Below are 13,487 nucleotides of genomic sequence, written 5' to 3'. Positions count from 1 at the left end.
GTAAGAAACCATGACAATTGGGGCTGGGGATTTAGCTCAGCGGCATAAGTACCTGCCTTGCAAGTGTGTGGTCATGAGTTTGATCCCTGGTACCGATAAAAAAACAAAACAAAAAAAATAATAATAATAAGAAACCCTAACAATTGTGACCATCAAACATGCAGCAAACTAAGCAAAACGGGCCATTTCATTTACAGCTAGTACTAGAGCACAAAGTGAGAGAACTCTGCCAAGAGACAATTTGGTAACCGTAAAGATGTTCAGAAAAAATTCAGCCATACCTGTTCATAGCAACTTTATTCGTGATAGCCAAAAACTGGGATCCCCAGATGTCCTTCAACAGGTAAATGGTTAAGGACCTGTAAGTCTGTGTTAGGGGTTAGACCTGGGTGATCTCCAGGGTGCTGTGCCATGTGAAGAGAACCCGTCCTGAAAGGTTACATCTGTAGTTCCAATTCTTGAAGGGACAAAATGTAGAAGTGGACAGAGGAGCGGTGCAAAACGTTGAGGGGTTGGGGAGATAGGTGTGATTATCAAAACACAGGAACCTCTGTGGTGCTCGACTGTGGTGGTGGATACACAAACTCACTCAGGTAATAAAACAGTTTAGGACTTAATATGTGCACATGCACATATGAACATGAGGACAAGAAAAATGTTCCCCAGGCCGGTGGACTGTAGCGGTTTCACTATCGAGCTGTGACATTCTAACAGTTTTATGAACCGTTACTTTCAGTGAAAGTGGGCAAGGTGTACACGGGACCTCTGAATCACTTCTTACCAACAACATGTGTATCTATAATTCCTTTTTTTTTTTTTTTTTTTTTCTGGTGTTGGAGATCGAACTCATGACCTTGCACTTGCTAGGCAGGCACTTATGCCACTGTGCTAAATCTCCAGCCCAATCTCATTTTTTTTTTTTAAAGCTATGATAAATTACTAATGTCTCTGCTGGGTATACAGAAGGAGCTGCCTGTGTGTTCTCATTGTAGAATTCCGGGGAGGAAGATTAATAAATATTATTCTCATTAGGCTACATCAGTAAAATGATCATAACCATGGGGGATGGGTATTTGTATCTACTGACCCAGTAATCCACTCTTGGAATTTATTAACAATGCGAGATGCCAAGCAGGGTGCACACTGAGAGTCTCAGCTTTCAAGAGACCGAGGCAGGAATTTTCAAGTTTGAGAGCAGCCTAGGAAAGTTAGCAGGACCTTAATTAATTAGATTAAAAATGGGCTGGGAATGTAGCTCAGTGGTAGAGAAATTGCCTAGTATGTACAAGGTGCTGGGTTCAATCCTCAGTATTAGAAGTTTTATGTGTTTGGATAGTCACTGCCACATTATTTATAGCAGTGCAAACATCTAACTGAGCTGGGCATGGTGCACACCTGTACCCTAGCACTTGGGAGGCTGAAGGAGGAGGATTGCTATGAGTTCAAGGTCAGCCTGGGTTACAAAGTAAGTTCAAGGCATAGCTGAACTACACAGCAAGACCCTGCCTAAAAAGAATCTAAATGATAAAAAAACAACAGGGGATGAGACTGATAAATCAGCTTATGTAGGTGACTAAAACTCCACAGACTCTTTAAACAAACTTAAAAAAACAAAACAAAACACTCAGAGCCAGTCATAGTGGTGCACATGGTAACCCCAGCACTGCCCACTGAGCCGGGAGGTGAGGGAGGATCACCAGGAGTCCAAGGCAGTCTGGACTGCACAGCAAGACTTTGTCTCAGAAAGTCAAAACCAAATGAAACAAAAACACTACAATAGTAGCAGCAGCAACAGCAGCAGCAGCAGCAAGAAACACACAGTGTGATGCTGATGCACAGCAGACACCCAAGAAATGGAGTAAATTCTCTTTTCTTTCCTGGACTGCTCTGGCTGTCAGTCAGTGTCAAGTGCCTGGACAAAGCTGGCTGCTGCCATCCTTCAAGGGCTGCCCCTCACCCACCTCCTTCTGGCTACACAATACTTGCAGGCACAACAGTGCCTAAGACAGCAACTTCTCTCCTTGCGAGGGAGGCCTGGGAGTGGGGGAACCTGGGTCCTTCGCAGGGCACTGCCACTTCAGTCCACGTCATGAAGAAAACCGTGGACATTTTCCCTAGCCTGTGAAGGGCATCACGCAGGCCCTGCTGGTCCACCAGTGACAGTGCTCTGCTGCCCAAGCACTGAGTGTCAGGCACTGTCCTGGGTGCTTACAGAGGAGCTGGAAAAGTTCCACAACCCTGGAGAGGAGCAGTTCACGGCACATCACAGAAGAGGAACTCAGGCTCGAAGGGGCCAGGTGACTTACTGATGTAGTTGGCCAGCAGTGGAGCTGGCACTGGGAGCTGGCCCCCTGCTGCATTAATTGGGGACCTACGCACCACAGGTATCCTGTCCTGATGGTGCAAGGAGGTGTGCTGTGTGAGCAGCCTGCAGGGGGAGGATTGTGCCTCAGTGTCCCTGCACATCCATGCATAGACTCGACTTCACGGGCAGCAGGTGGAACTCTGGAGAGGGCAGGCCCATCTGCTGAAGTCCTCTGTCCCACCAGGAAGTTTCCTCACGTGTTTAACCTTTACCTTGTCTGTTCTATCCAAGCCCTTTCTCTCATGTGCTCCCAGAGAGGATGGGGAGCAGATGACTGGGTTCCTCGTGACTCCTCCATGAACGGTTCCAGGCTTCCACTTCCCTAGCTCTGCGGAGGCCATCCGAGGATGCTTCAGTCTCTTCAGCCTCTGGCCCAAGGCACTGAACCCAAAGACACACAGGAAAAATGCAGCAGCAAGGACAAGCAGACCAAGGCCAACGAAGACCTGTGCATGGTCTCCAACTGAGGTTAAGGGAGGCTTTGGATTTGGACCTGTCCAGCTATGGAGGTCTGGCCAGTGTCTTCCCAAGCCTGGGCCCCTTGGTGTGACAACTCTATCCAGCCACCTCTCCCAGACAGAAAGGAGGGGCTAAGGACTCTGCCACTTGGTCTTTCACTTCCCTTTCAGTACCACTTGGCTGCCTCCCCTCTGGTTCTGCCAACACAGCTGGGGGCTTAGAGATCTCCAGGGAAGAGGAGGGTCTGGTCAACAGGATGTCGGATCCCAAGGCTGGGTCCAAATGAAGACTTCCAGAGTCTCAAGACCAGGTCCAGGACTCTTTGCTCTCTTTGCTTCTTGTGAGGACCAGAAGGGCAACAGGGGCCTGGGCCTGGACACACAGAATGGAGGAGATGTGTCATTCCTTGCTTCTTCTCCAGCATACTGTTCTACCCTGCCAGGGCCCATGGCTCACCCTGGCTTCCCTGGCCACCTACCTGATGGACAGGAGAGGGTTAAAGGCATGGTATGGGCAAGCTATAAATTTCCCATCAGTGTAGGAAGAGCAGGATTGTTGGCAGGGAGGGGGCTGGGCTGGGGGGAAGGGGAGCTGGGAAAAAGCCAAGAGGTTGTCTCTAGGTAACAATAAACACTGCAAGTAAGGAGCAGCTGTTACACTTACTCTCTCTGCATCACAATGCTGAAATAACACTAATAAACCGGTGTGTCCAATGCACGGGCACACATACATCCAGGGCTGGGCCCCAGCGCATACCTAGGGCTGCCCTCTGCTCCACGGCAGGGCCCTTGATGCCAACGCACACACCAGTGTTGGCCGGGCACACATGTGGGTTGGGATGAGGACAGATGTGTCCTTCTTAGCACATGGATCCAAGGATCGGGGAAGCAGCCTCCAGAGTCTGGGGGCCTGGGTTCAGACCCCAGTGGCATTCTCTGGAGCAAAGGACTCAAAAACAGGTAGCTTTCAGTAGGGAGCTGGGAAGAGCTGAAGAAAGTACAAGAGAAAAGTGCAGGGATCAGATGAGCACTTCCCATGTCCTCTCAGACTGGAGGGAAGGAGGTGCCAGGAGAAGAGTTTGCTAGTGAGAGATGAAAGAAAAGGGGAAGAAAGGGGCTGAGAAGGAAGATCAAGAGCACACGGCACAGAGGAGCGATTCTTACCTCTCCCCTGGGGATCCACTCCCTACTTGGTACACTCAAGGCCCCTTCCCAGTGCCACTTTTATACCCAGAACCCAGGGATGTGTTGGGTTAGAACTGAGCTTTGTCCGGGGTGCCTTAGTTAGGCATCTTGTGCTACTGAGGGAAACAGGATGCATGGAGCTGACTCCACTGCCTTAGATAAAGTGTGCATGGTCTCTTTCCAATCAAAGCTATCTCTGGATCATGAGGGGCAGCTGGGCAGTGAGCCCCCAACCCTAGCTGCAGGAGGAGCTGCTAACAACAGAAGGGAGTGAAGTGGGCAAATGAACTCAGGCTCTGTCATGGGTCCCCTTCCTCTTAGCCTATCTTCCAGAGCCAGAGATCAGTGACCTTATTCCAGGGATGCAGATACACTGGTGCCCAACAGCCTTGCTTGTGTCCCTGGCCAGGCCCAGTCCCAGGCCACCTAGGACTATGGCTGGGGCATTAACGGTTCTCTGGATCTACCTGCTGGCCTCTTTCTCCTGGTGTGACCTCCAGCACAGTGTCCTGACCCAGAAAGGATGCAAAAGGTTGCACCCTGCCCAGCTGGTCTGGAGTGATGAAGGGCATGCACACTTCTGAGGACCTGTGGTTCTGTTCCATTGGCCTGTGTAGCCAGCCCAAGCCCCTAGCTGTTTCTCTCTAGCCCCAGGTATCTATTCTACCAGGAGGAGGTAAGGATCTGTCCAGGTTCTGGTGTGGGGGCAGTGGGGTTTTAAAACATACACTTTCTAAGCAGCTGCTGTCAGCTGGCCACCCAGGGTTCTAGGCAGGCAGGTGAGGGAAGGGAGGAGTCGAGGTGTAGGCTGAGATGGGGACCTGGCTGCTCTAGCACATGCACAGCCCGCGGGGACAGCAGGGCGAGGCTAACCTGGCTCTCCTCGCCTTTCTTCTGGAAGCTCCTCACCTGAGATGGTTAGGCTCCTCCAGCCCTGTCTCCTTTCACAGCTGGGGCCTCCCAGGATATAGACCTCAGAGTGGGGAGAACTGGGGCGACCAGAGTGCTAACAGGCTGGGCCCCCTCGCCTCTGGTTTTCATGAGCCACCCCCACTGCCGTGAGTCACCAGAACCTCAGCGCCACTGAGCTGTCAGCAGCCTCCCCTCCCTGCTCTGCCAGCCCGGCAAATGGGCACCTAAGGGGCCACCCCCCTGCAAGCCTCGAAATCCGCAGCAGACATGAAGACATGAGAGCGAAGGAGTGTGAGAATCCCAACATGTGCCGTGCTGGGGCAGGGAGCCGACTGCCTGCACAAGGAACGGGACTGCTAGCCAGAAGAGCTGGCACTTGGGCACACGGCATGCTGGCACAAGGGGGGAGCAGGAGAGGGTGGGGCAGGCACCTCCTCGGGCTTCCTCACTGGCAGTTTCTCTTCCTCGGGTGCTGATGGGCACCACACACTGCTACCTCCATCTCCTCACTGCCTGCCTCCACTCCCTCCTGCTCCAGTGCTGGGTTCTCCAGAGAGGGGACCTGCATGTACGAGCTCAAGGTACCAAGGTGACAGGCTTGGGTTTCTACAGTTCTCCCAAGCAGAGGGAGGATGGGTCCGGTAGAAAGGAAGCCATGTCCAGGCCAGTGTTGGGCACCTCGGCCTGTTTCTTTCCTTCAGAAGGTGGGGTATTCTGTCCTCTCTCCCAGGCAGCTCATCTGCCCCATTTCCCTCAAACAGCTCCAGGCTTCTCCTGGACTCTACAGCAGACTCCAGGCTCAGATTGCGGAGCCCCTGGAAGAGTGAGGCAGGGCTGGCAGGGCCAGAGGCCAGAGGGAGGCTCTGCTCCTTAGGAAAACACCCTGAACCTGGAGTGAGGGTGTTAGGACCTTCCGGCCCCTCCCATGCACAGCAGCAGGGCAGGATGAGGGTAACAAATACCACAAAGGGGTGGCAGCTCTTCTCCACTGCTTTGGGTTTTAAGTAGAGACAGCAGCTTGGAGACAGCCACGACTACCAAAACCCCTAAATAACATTTACCCTGAGTGTCCCTGCCCAAAGCCCTCGCATGTCACCCTGTCTCCTTTCATTTGCAGGCTTCCTCATATCCCTGGGGGCAGAAGCATCCTCTCCAGACCCAGCACAGTTCCTGTGCACTCACAGGCGGCAGAGCATGCAGAGGAGGGGACAGCGAGTGCGCCAACAGGGGTCTTGGAGGGGGTGTGCGGCTGGGCTGGACAGGCAGATCCCGCCCCTCCCAGGGGCCTGGTATGAGGCGAAGACTAGGACGGAGGAAGCGAATACAGTCTTGGGGGTGGGAGAAGGATGTGGGGGCCTGGAAAGTGTGACAAAGTTTCTACTGGCTGCCTCCAAGCTCTGTGCCTGTCCTTGTTCTACCCTAACTTCACCTCATGAAGCTTCAACCAGAGTCTCAGATGCTCTGAGGAGAGGGGGTGCTGAGGGAGACCACCTCCAGCAGCTCGGTGGGAGTTCCCTGTTGCCTCACCTTCCTTCCTTAGCCTTAGCAGGTGAACAGTAAGGGGCAAAGGGTGGGCAAGGTGGAGGCAGCTGTCATTCTGTCCAGGCACCAAAGCCACACAAGCCAGAGTGGGCCTGACTGACAGCTTCAGGGCAGGTCACCTGGGCAGTCAGGGCATTTCTAATTCCAACCCCAGGACCTTGCATTTGAATTCTGTCTCTGGTCTAGGCTTACACACAGATAAAGAGGTGTAAGGTCCCTTCTTGCCATACTTTTTGGCCTGACTTTCTCCAGTGGCTGCATTTACAGCAGACACACTTGTGATAGAGTTCCTAAAAGGCCCACTATTTAGTCTTGGCTGGGGGATTTAGTGAAGGTGAAGGAGTAGGGTAGGTGCCACACTTCCATCCTGTAGACTTGAGCGCTTGGGACAATGTTCCCTGGAGTGGAGGGAGGGAACAGTGAGAAAGGCCTTGGAGCAGGTGACATGGAGGAAACGTTTCCCAGCAGCACCTCAGGAAGCCAGCACCTGCCTCATCCTACTCACTCCACTCCCTTGCTTTTTAGTTTTTTGGGTGCTGAGGCCTGAATGCTGGGCCGTGGCCATGCATGTCTAAGACTCTGGGTCAGAGACCTCAGGCAGGGGGCTCTAAGATCCTGTTCCCCTCTTCCCTGGCTTCCCTCCCTCCACACCTACCTACGTTTCCTTCTCCTGTTTCCGGGAAGTCTCCAAATCCAGCAACAAAGCGACTCTGGGACAGGGTTCCACTAAATTCCCCTCCCTGGGTCTTGGTTTCTGCATCTGTAAAATAAAGGGCAGGCAAGATGGCCCCACTGTCCTCCCGCAGCAGTGCAGTCTGTGGCTCAGAGCCCAGGGCATCACACTCGCTTGTCTGTGACACTGGTTTTGCAGCAGAACACAGCACCTGCTCTCCACTCTTCCACCCCTCACCTCACCTTTTTTGGTTCTATGGTCCCTCGTTCTGGTCCTCTTTCTTCAGGAACCTCCAACCTCTGTCCCCAACCTCCTTTTACAATCTTATCACATGCCTTGGACTAAGCCAACTGGACATGGTGCCAGGGGATGACCTTACCTACCCTCCTGACTGTGATTTTAGGCTCCAGACCCAAGTCAAGCAGCACAGCCCCCTTGCTTTTGGAGGTCCCGGGTGCTGGGGGAAACCCTGGCACCTCTCCCCAGTGCCTCCTCTCCTCCTCCATCTTGACGTTCTCCATGCCAGCACGCAAAGTGGCCAGTGATTGATGGGCCTGGGTTCCTGGTAACCGCACCCAATGGCCCAATCCTCCTCCCTTCCCCAATCCCTCCCCTATTCCTATTCAGAGCTCAGATTGTCTCATGTTGGTCCCTGAGGTCCCATTAATTAAAAATACATCCAATTAAATGGCAGGTGAAAACGTGCTGCTGGAGCTCCACCCCCGCCCCAGCCTGGTCCCCCCATTCCCGCCCCCTCTAAGGCTCAGCTGTGCTTTGGCTGAGAGAAAAGGGGGAGAGAAAGGAAGAGCGTAGAGGAAGACATAGGGGTAGGAAAATGGCAGGGGGGCTGCTTGAACCTTTGCCAGGGTAGCATGTGCCAGCCCAGGAGGGTGGCGCTGTGCCCTGGTGTCTAATTTCTGGAGGTGTGAGTAGGTTCAGTCAACTGGGTACTCTGCTCCATCTCCCTTAAAAGGGGTAGAGGGCAGGCAGGGGTGTGGCTAACTGCTGGCCACTTCTGTGCTTGGCGGGTGAAGGGCAGAAGTGTAAATGGTAGCAGGGCCTTGGGGGGATGTGATGTTCAGGGGTGGGGGGCAGTCTCAGACCTCCATTCTTGCCATGTGACTGGAAGATAATGAGAAGCCGATGGAAACCCAGGTGGCAGGGCACAGTGATGCTCCTGAGCCTGGTTGTGGCCACGCTTGCCTATAGGAAACCAAGAGATGGATGCAAGGAGCAAGATAGGAAGGAGCCAGGATCTGGGGTAGACAGGTCAGGCAGAATGGAACATTGCAGGAATGGGGATTCTTGTGGGTGCCGGCCCCCAGGCACCACACAGCAAAGAGGGCCTGGTCTTGTTGGCCCTTGCTCTGGGCGGAAGCAGCACAGTTTCGTGCAGTCACCTTGACCTGGCTGCCTGGCAGGCTATAAGCGGGGCACCTCCCTGGATGAGCAGTGGCCACTCTCCTCCTCCTCCAGCCTCCCAGGGTTCCCACCAGGTAGGGTGTCTCCCCTACCAGAGGAGCCTCTCTCCCAAGTGTCCCAAGCGATGTGAGGCTAACGGGCACCAGGCATCTCTGGAGAGCAGCTAGGCCACAAAGGATGAAGGGTGGCACTGGGAAGCCAGGCAAGAGTGGGGGCGCCGGCCCAGGGCCCCCGCCTGGCCTCCTTGGCAGCCTCCACACCTCCTCACTTCACTTTAACGCTAATTGGAGATTTTAATCTGCACTGCTGCTCTGCTCGGGGTGCTGGGGGGAGTGCCAGCTGTGCAGTGATTCCAGCAGCGCCGACTGTTTAATCAAGCTGTCCTCCTGGGGAGGGGCCTCGGGCGTGGGGGAGGAGGGGAGGAGGACCTCTGTCCTTTCCTGGAGTCTGCGCGGACTTTAAGGGCTTCATGGGGACTGAGGGTGGGTCGAGGGTCCTCACTTCGTGGGTGTTCTGTGACACCCATAGCAGAGTCACAGCTGGCACAGGGTAAGTGTGAGGTGCATGGCCAATATGGCCCCACATGCCCTCAGCTCAGAACCCTGGCATGTCCTGGGTGTGCCTATTATTTATGCTGTCTTGAGTTCTGTGGGTCTGTGCTGGGGAGGTAACTCTCCTTGTCTTCAATCCCCCAAATGCCTTCTTACTAACAAAGATTCTTTTCTTTTTCATTTTCTAAGGGTCTCACTATCTGATTCAGGCTGGCTGTGAGCTCACTATGGACCTCAATTTACAGTGATCCTCCTGCACCAGCCTCCCAAGTACTGGAATTACAGGCATGCACCACCACAATCAGCCTCAATACTTTTCTCAGAGTTGGGCACAGTGGCACACACCTGTAATCCCAGCACTTGGGAGGCTGACGCAGGAGGATCCTTGCAAATTTGAGACCATCGGGGCTGGGGATTTAGCTCAGCGGCATAAGCACCTGCCTTGCAAGCAGGCAGTCGTGAGTTCAATCCTCGGTACCGATAAAAAAAGGAAAAAGACAAAAAAAAAAGGAAACAAATTTGAGACCATCCTGGGCTACAAAGTGAGTTCAAGGCCAGCCTGAAAAACATAGTGAGACCCTGTCTCAAACACACATACACACACACACACACACACACACACACACACACACACACACACACAAAGATACTTTCCTCAGAACACTTGTAAGAGACCTCTCCCTGTGAAACCCCACACACCCCCACCCTCTGGCTTAGAAAGCAACTGTCATGGAGGCAAGGGGACAGTAGAGAGGAACAGCTGGTGCCTGCTACGCCCTAAAGGAATGAGCACCTGGGCACAGTGTTCCAGGCCTGGAGCCAGGTGGGAGTGCAGTGGGGCCACAGGCCACGACAGAAGTGTCTTGGGGCTCAGGTTATCTTGCAGAAAGAACAAGTGGTGCAGTTATTTTGCTGGCTTTCCAGTCCTGCCTCTGGGCTCTCTGGGGGGCCTTCCAACATGTCTTGGGGAGACAGTGCCCTCACCTAGGCAGCTAGGGTGAGTTTTAATTGGTCGGCAGTGCCCTCGTGTGGCAGAAACCAGGACTGCAGCTGCCCAGCAGGTGAGACTGGTGGGAGCCGTCTTCCACCCTGCTGGAAGTCAGGGGCTGTGGAGTCATCATTGGTAATGGTCTCCGTGGCACCGAAGTGTCCATGCATATGTACTACTTGACTACTTACAGGGACATTTCCTGCATCCTACCGTCTGCTGGACCCGTTACCCACCATGGCCTACCTGCTCCATCTCTAACTCAAAGTAGCTGCCGACCAGGGAAGCAGCGCCTTCCTCAGAGCAAGGGCTTCTGCCTTCTGCCAGGGCAGGCCTGGCCTGCTGCTGGGCTGGCTGTCGGGTTTGCAGGAGTTGAGAGAGGCACCTCCAAGGTCACAGGACAAGGTGACTTCAGCCTCAGAGCCCAGGTAGCAGGAAGATGCTCTGGCCCTGGACAACTCTCCAGAGCCCCACAGGGCAACGATACCAGGGCTAACAGAGAAGTGTGGCTGATGCTACCCTCAGCCATCTCCCTAGGGATCTGGTGGGAATGAGCAGAGACAAACAGGCTCTCAGAGCCTGAGACCCTGATCCTGGGGAACGGGCACCAGATAAAAAAAACTCTTTTCCCTCAAAACAATTGGGTATTCTCCCAGGGTGCACATCTGGGGCTTCAGACTTGTAGCCCCAAGAAGGACATTTATCACCGTACCCTTCCACTCCTGTGGGAACAGTGTCTGTTTACTGGGCCCTTTCCACACCCCCTAAGTGTCTGTTCCACAGGAAAAGGCTGGACCTTTGACACCAGGAGGGGCTCTCTGAAGACCAGGGTTTGAGGTCACCAAGGAGAAGCATGGAGTCAATAAGGCTTGCTCTTGGCTGTGACACTGGACTCAAAGCCCAGGCCTTGTGTACACTAAGGAAGTGCTCTGCTCTTGGCCATGTCCCAACTCAAGGTTTTCCTAGGAGAAGCCAAACAACACAAATGGTCCCAGAGAAGTCAGGCCTGGGGCACACTCCGGTAGTTCTAGCAAACCAGAGGCTGAGGAAGGAGGATCACTTCACTAGGTCTCCAAGAGGCAACATACCCAGAGACAACATGCACCAGCTACCGGGGCAGGGGCAGGGGCAGGGGCAGAAGCAGCACACCTACCAGCAGGCAAGGAGGGTGGAGGTGGTGGGCAGTGAGGCACCCACTTGGCGCCAGAGACAGAGGAAGTAGGCTGTTGGCCCCTACTTCTGGCATCTCACATGGTATCTGGACAGGTAGAATTGTTCACTGAACCTAGAAAGGAAGTGGAGAAGCTGGTCAGAGGCAATGTGGAGAGACTTGCTGCCATACCTCGACTTGAAGAAAGGGATACAACACAGCTTTCTGGGCAGGAAATACTTGGTGTAGGATGCGGATGGTGGGAGAATGGGGCAGCTGTCCTAGAGGAGAGAGCTGAAATAATACATCTGCATCCCACTGCGGAGGAACACCCGGAACCCAGCTGGCCAAAAGGAAAAAACAGAAGTGAAATGACCGTCTGTGCCAAGAGGGAGTCACCCACTCTAGTTGGGAGCATGAACTTGTTAACCAGAAGGTAGAAAACCATAATGAGGGGGAAATAAAGGCTGAGAAAGTTCCCTGAAGCTGGGTATGCACCTGTGATCCCAGCACTGAGGAGGCTGAGGCAGGAGGATTGCTGGGAAACTGAGGACAGTTTGGGCTACAGAGTGAGTTAGTTGCTCATGGCCAGCCTAAATTATATAGCAAAATCTTGTCTCAGAAAAACAAACAGATTTCCCTGAGGCCAGGAATATGTGTGTGCATGGGAGGGTAGCAGAGAAGACCCCATGCCAAAGCAGGCCAGGGATCTCAGGCCCCTACCTGGCTCTCAATTCTGTGGCAGACACTGAATTTGCCAGGCTCTGGATGCAAAGTGACTGAGGGCCATCACCAGATTCCTCAAGGGCTACCCCTGCTGCTGCTGTCATCTGCAATGGGAAAAATAATAGGGCACATTAGACAGGAGATAAGGGATGCGACAGCAGGGAGCGTCTCTGGCCTCTCACTCCGGGTTGGCAGGTGCAGCCCATGCCTCTAATTCCTCCAACCGAAATTCCTAGGGTTGCAGGTGAACCTTAAGTATGCTGCCAAAGAGAGTTATGACTATTCCAGGTTCCCACCTCCAGCAGACTAACTGCTGGGCTGTCACACACAGGACACCACTGCCCTTTACTTAGAACAAATCAGAAAGCTCAACAAAAACAAATGAGGTGAAACTCAGATTTATAAAGGGCAACGAAGGTTAATGGTTCGTCCAAAGTTCATGCAAGCAGGTGATGTGGAGAATACCACATATGACAGCAGATCACCGTCATGGATGTGAGGCTCACTTGTCCATCAGAGCTTCAAGAGACACTCTGAAGAAGGCTTGTACCAAACATCCCGACTATGAAATACAATGTTTTGCAAGGCATCAGACTTGACGTACGTGGGACACAGATGAATCTGCTTAGGGACCACAGCACAGAACCCTAAGCTAACTGGGTTGTGAATGTCAAAATGGAAAGGATGTTTGTTGTTTGCCCCACTGTACCAGACCCTAATGCTATATCCCAAGCATTGAGTGGCACCCTTTTCCCTTCAGCATCCCCTTCTCTGCTCACCAGTGCCTCCTAATAGTCTCAAGCACGAATTGGAAGAGACTGTGGCTACCACCCCAACGTGGGGAAATGTGTCTTGGCACCTGAGTGACCAGCAGGTTGGTCAAGTGAATACCAGTTCAGGGTCAGGCCACCACCATCACCTTCTGCATGGTCAAAGGAGAATACCAACAACTCAAAACTAAAAAAAGAGAGCCCCCAACTTTTCTATTGTCTCTGAGAGTGTTTGATTTTGCTTTGAGTTCTCTGTCTCCCATTCAGAGACACATGTACCCGCATTGGCTTTCTAGCAGATGAGCTGTTTCCTTTCTCCTTTCCTGGTTTTTGTTTTGTTTTGTTTTGTTTTTCAATCTAGGTGTACTGTAATGTGGAGGAGCCTGAGTTGACATTTAGACTAAATTCCTCAGGCCACTTTTTAGGATCTGTCTGGCCATCCACCCTCCAGAGACAGTGGCTGAGTGCCCCTTGAAATTCGGAGTAACTCATGGTACCAGGATCTTTGGCTGAGCGTGCCATATGCCTCCCAAGGAAGAGGAACTCTTCTATCTAAATAAATGCTATACATCTGCAAGCCACTGAGAAATTCTTCTTTGAAAATACATAAAATGTGTTTTTCTACCAAAGACTTCAATCTACATTCTCCCTCCAATGTCTGTTCTTTCCCCCTCAAAATCTCATAGCCCTTCTGTTTCTTAGGAAACATAGGTCTGAAGAAAGGGTTAACCTGGAAGATGGGAAC

General features: G+C 52.8%; 1 protein-coding gene across 6 annotated transcripts in view; it reads right to left on the bottom strand.

The window, feature by feature from the left end:
- Positions 1–278: 278 nt before the first annotated feature.
- Cdk12 (cyclin dependent kinase 12) overlaps positions 279–13,487 on the bottom strand; it is a 76,706-nt gene continuing 63,497 nt past the window's right edge. For 2 of the 6 annotated variants that reach the window (XM_013149602.3, XM_013149605.2), the window contains 4 exons: positions 11,970–12,076; positions 11,250–11,381; positions 7,118–7,222; positions 279–3,196 (listed from right to left, as the gene is read on the bottom strand). In XM_013149602.3, the coding sequence (XP_013005056.1) occupies positions 12,073–12,076 (4 nt within the window). In that variant the 3' untranslated portion in view covers positions 279–3,196; positions 7,118–7,222; positions 11,250–11,381; positions 11,970–12,072. Of the gene's footprint in view, positions 3,197–7,117; positions 7,223–10,342; positions 10,638–11,249; positions 11,382–11,969; positions 12,077–13,487 lie in introns of all 6 variants that reach the window. The other 4 variants (XM_063251478.1, XM_013149604.3, XM_063251479.1 and 1 more) reach the window with 4 other exon arrangements.

This window comes from Cavia porcellus, unplaced genomic scaffold (genome assembly GCF_034190915.1).
Source record: "Cavia porcellus strain 051 isolate PalLab524CR breed Dunkin Hartley unplaced genomic scaffold, mCavPor4.1 scaffold_6, whole genome shotgun sequence".
Taxonomy (NCBI): domain Eukaryota; kingdom Metazoa; phylum Chordata; class Mammalia; order Rodentia; family Caviidae; genus Cavia; species Cavia porcellus.
Note: the sequence above shows the minus strand (reverse complement) of the source record. Positions and strands in the feature narration are given on the sequence as shown.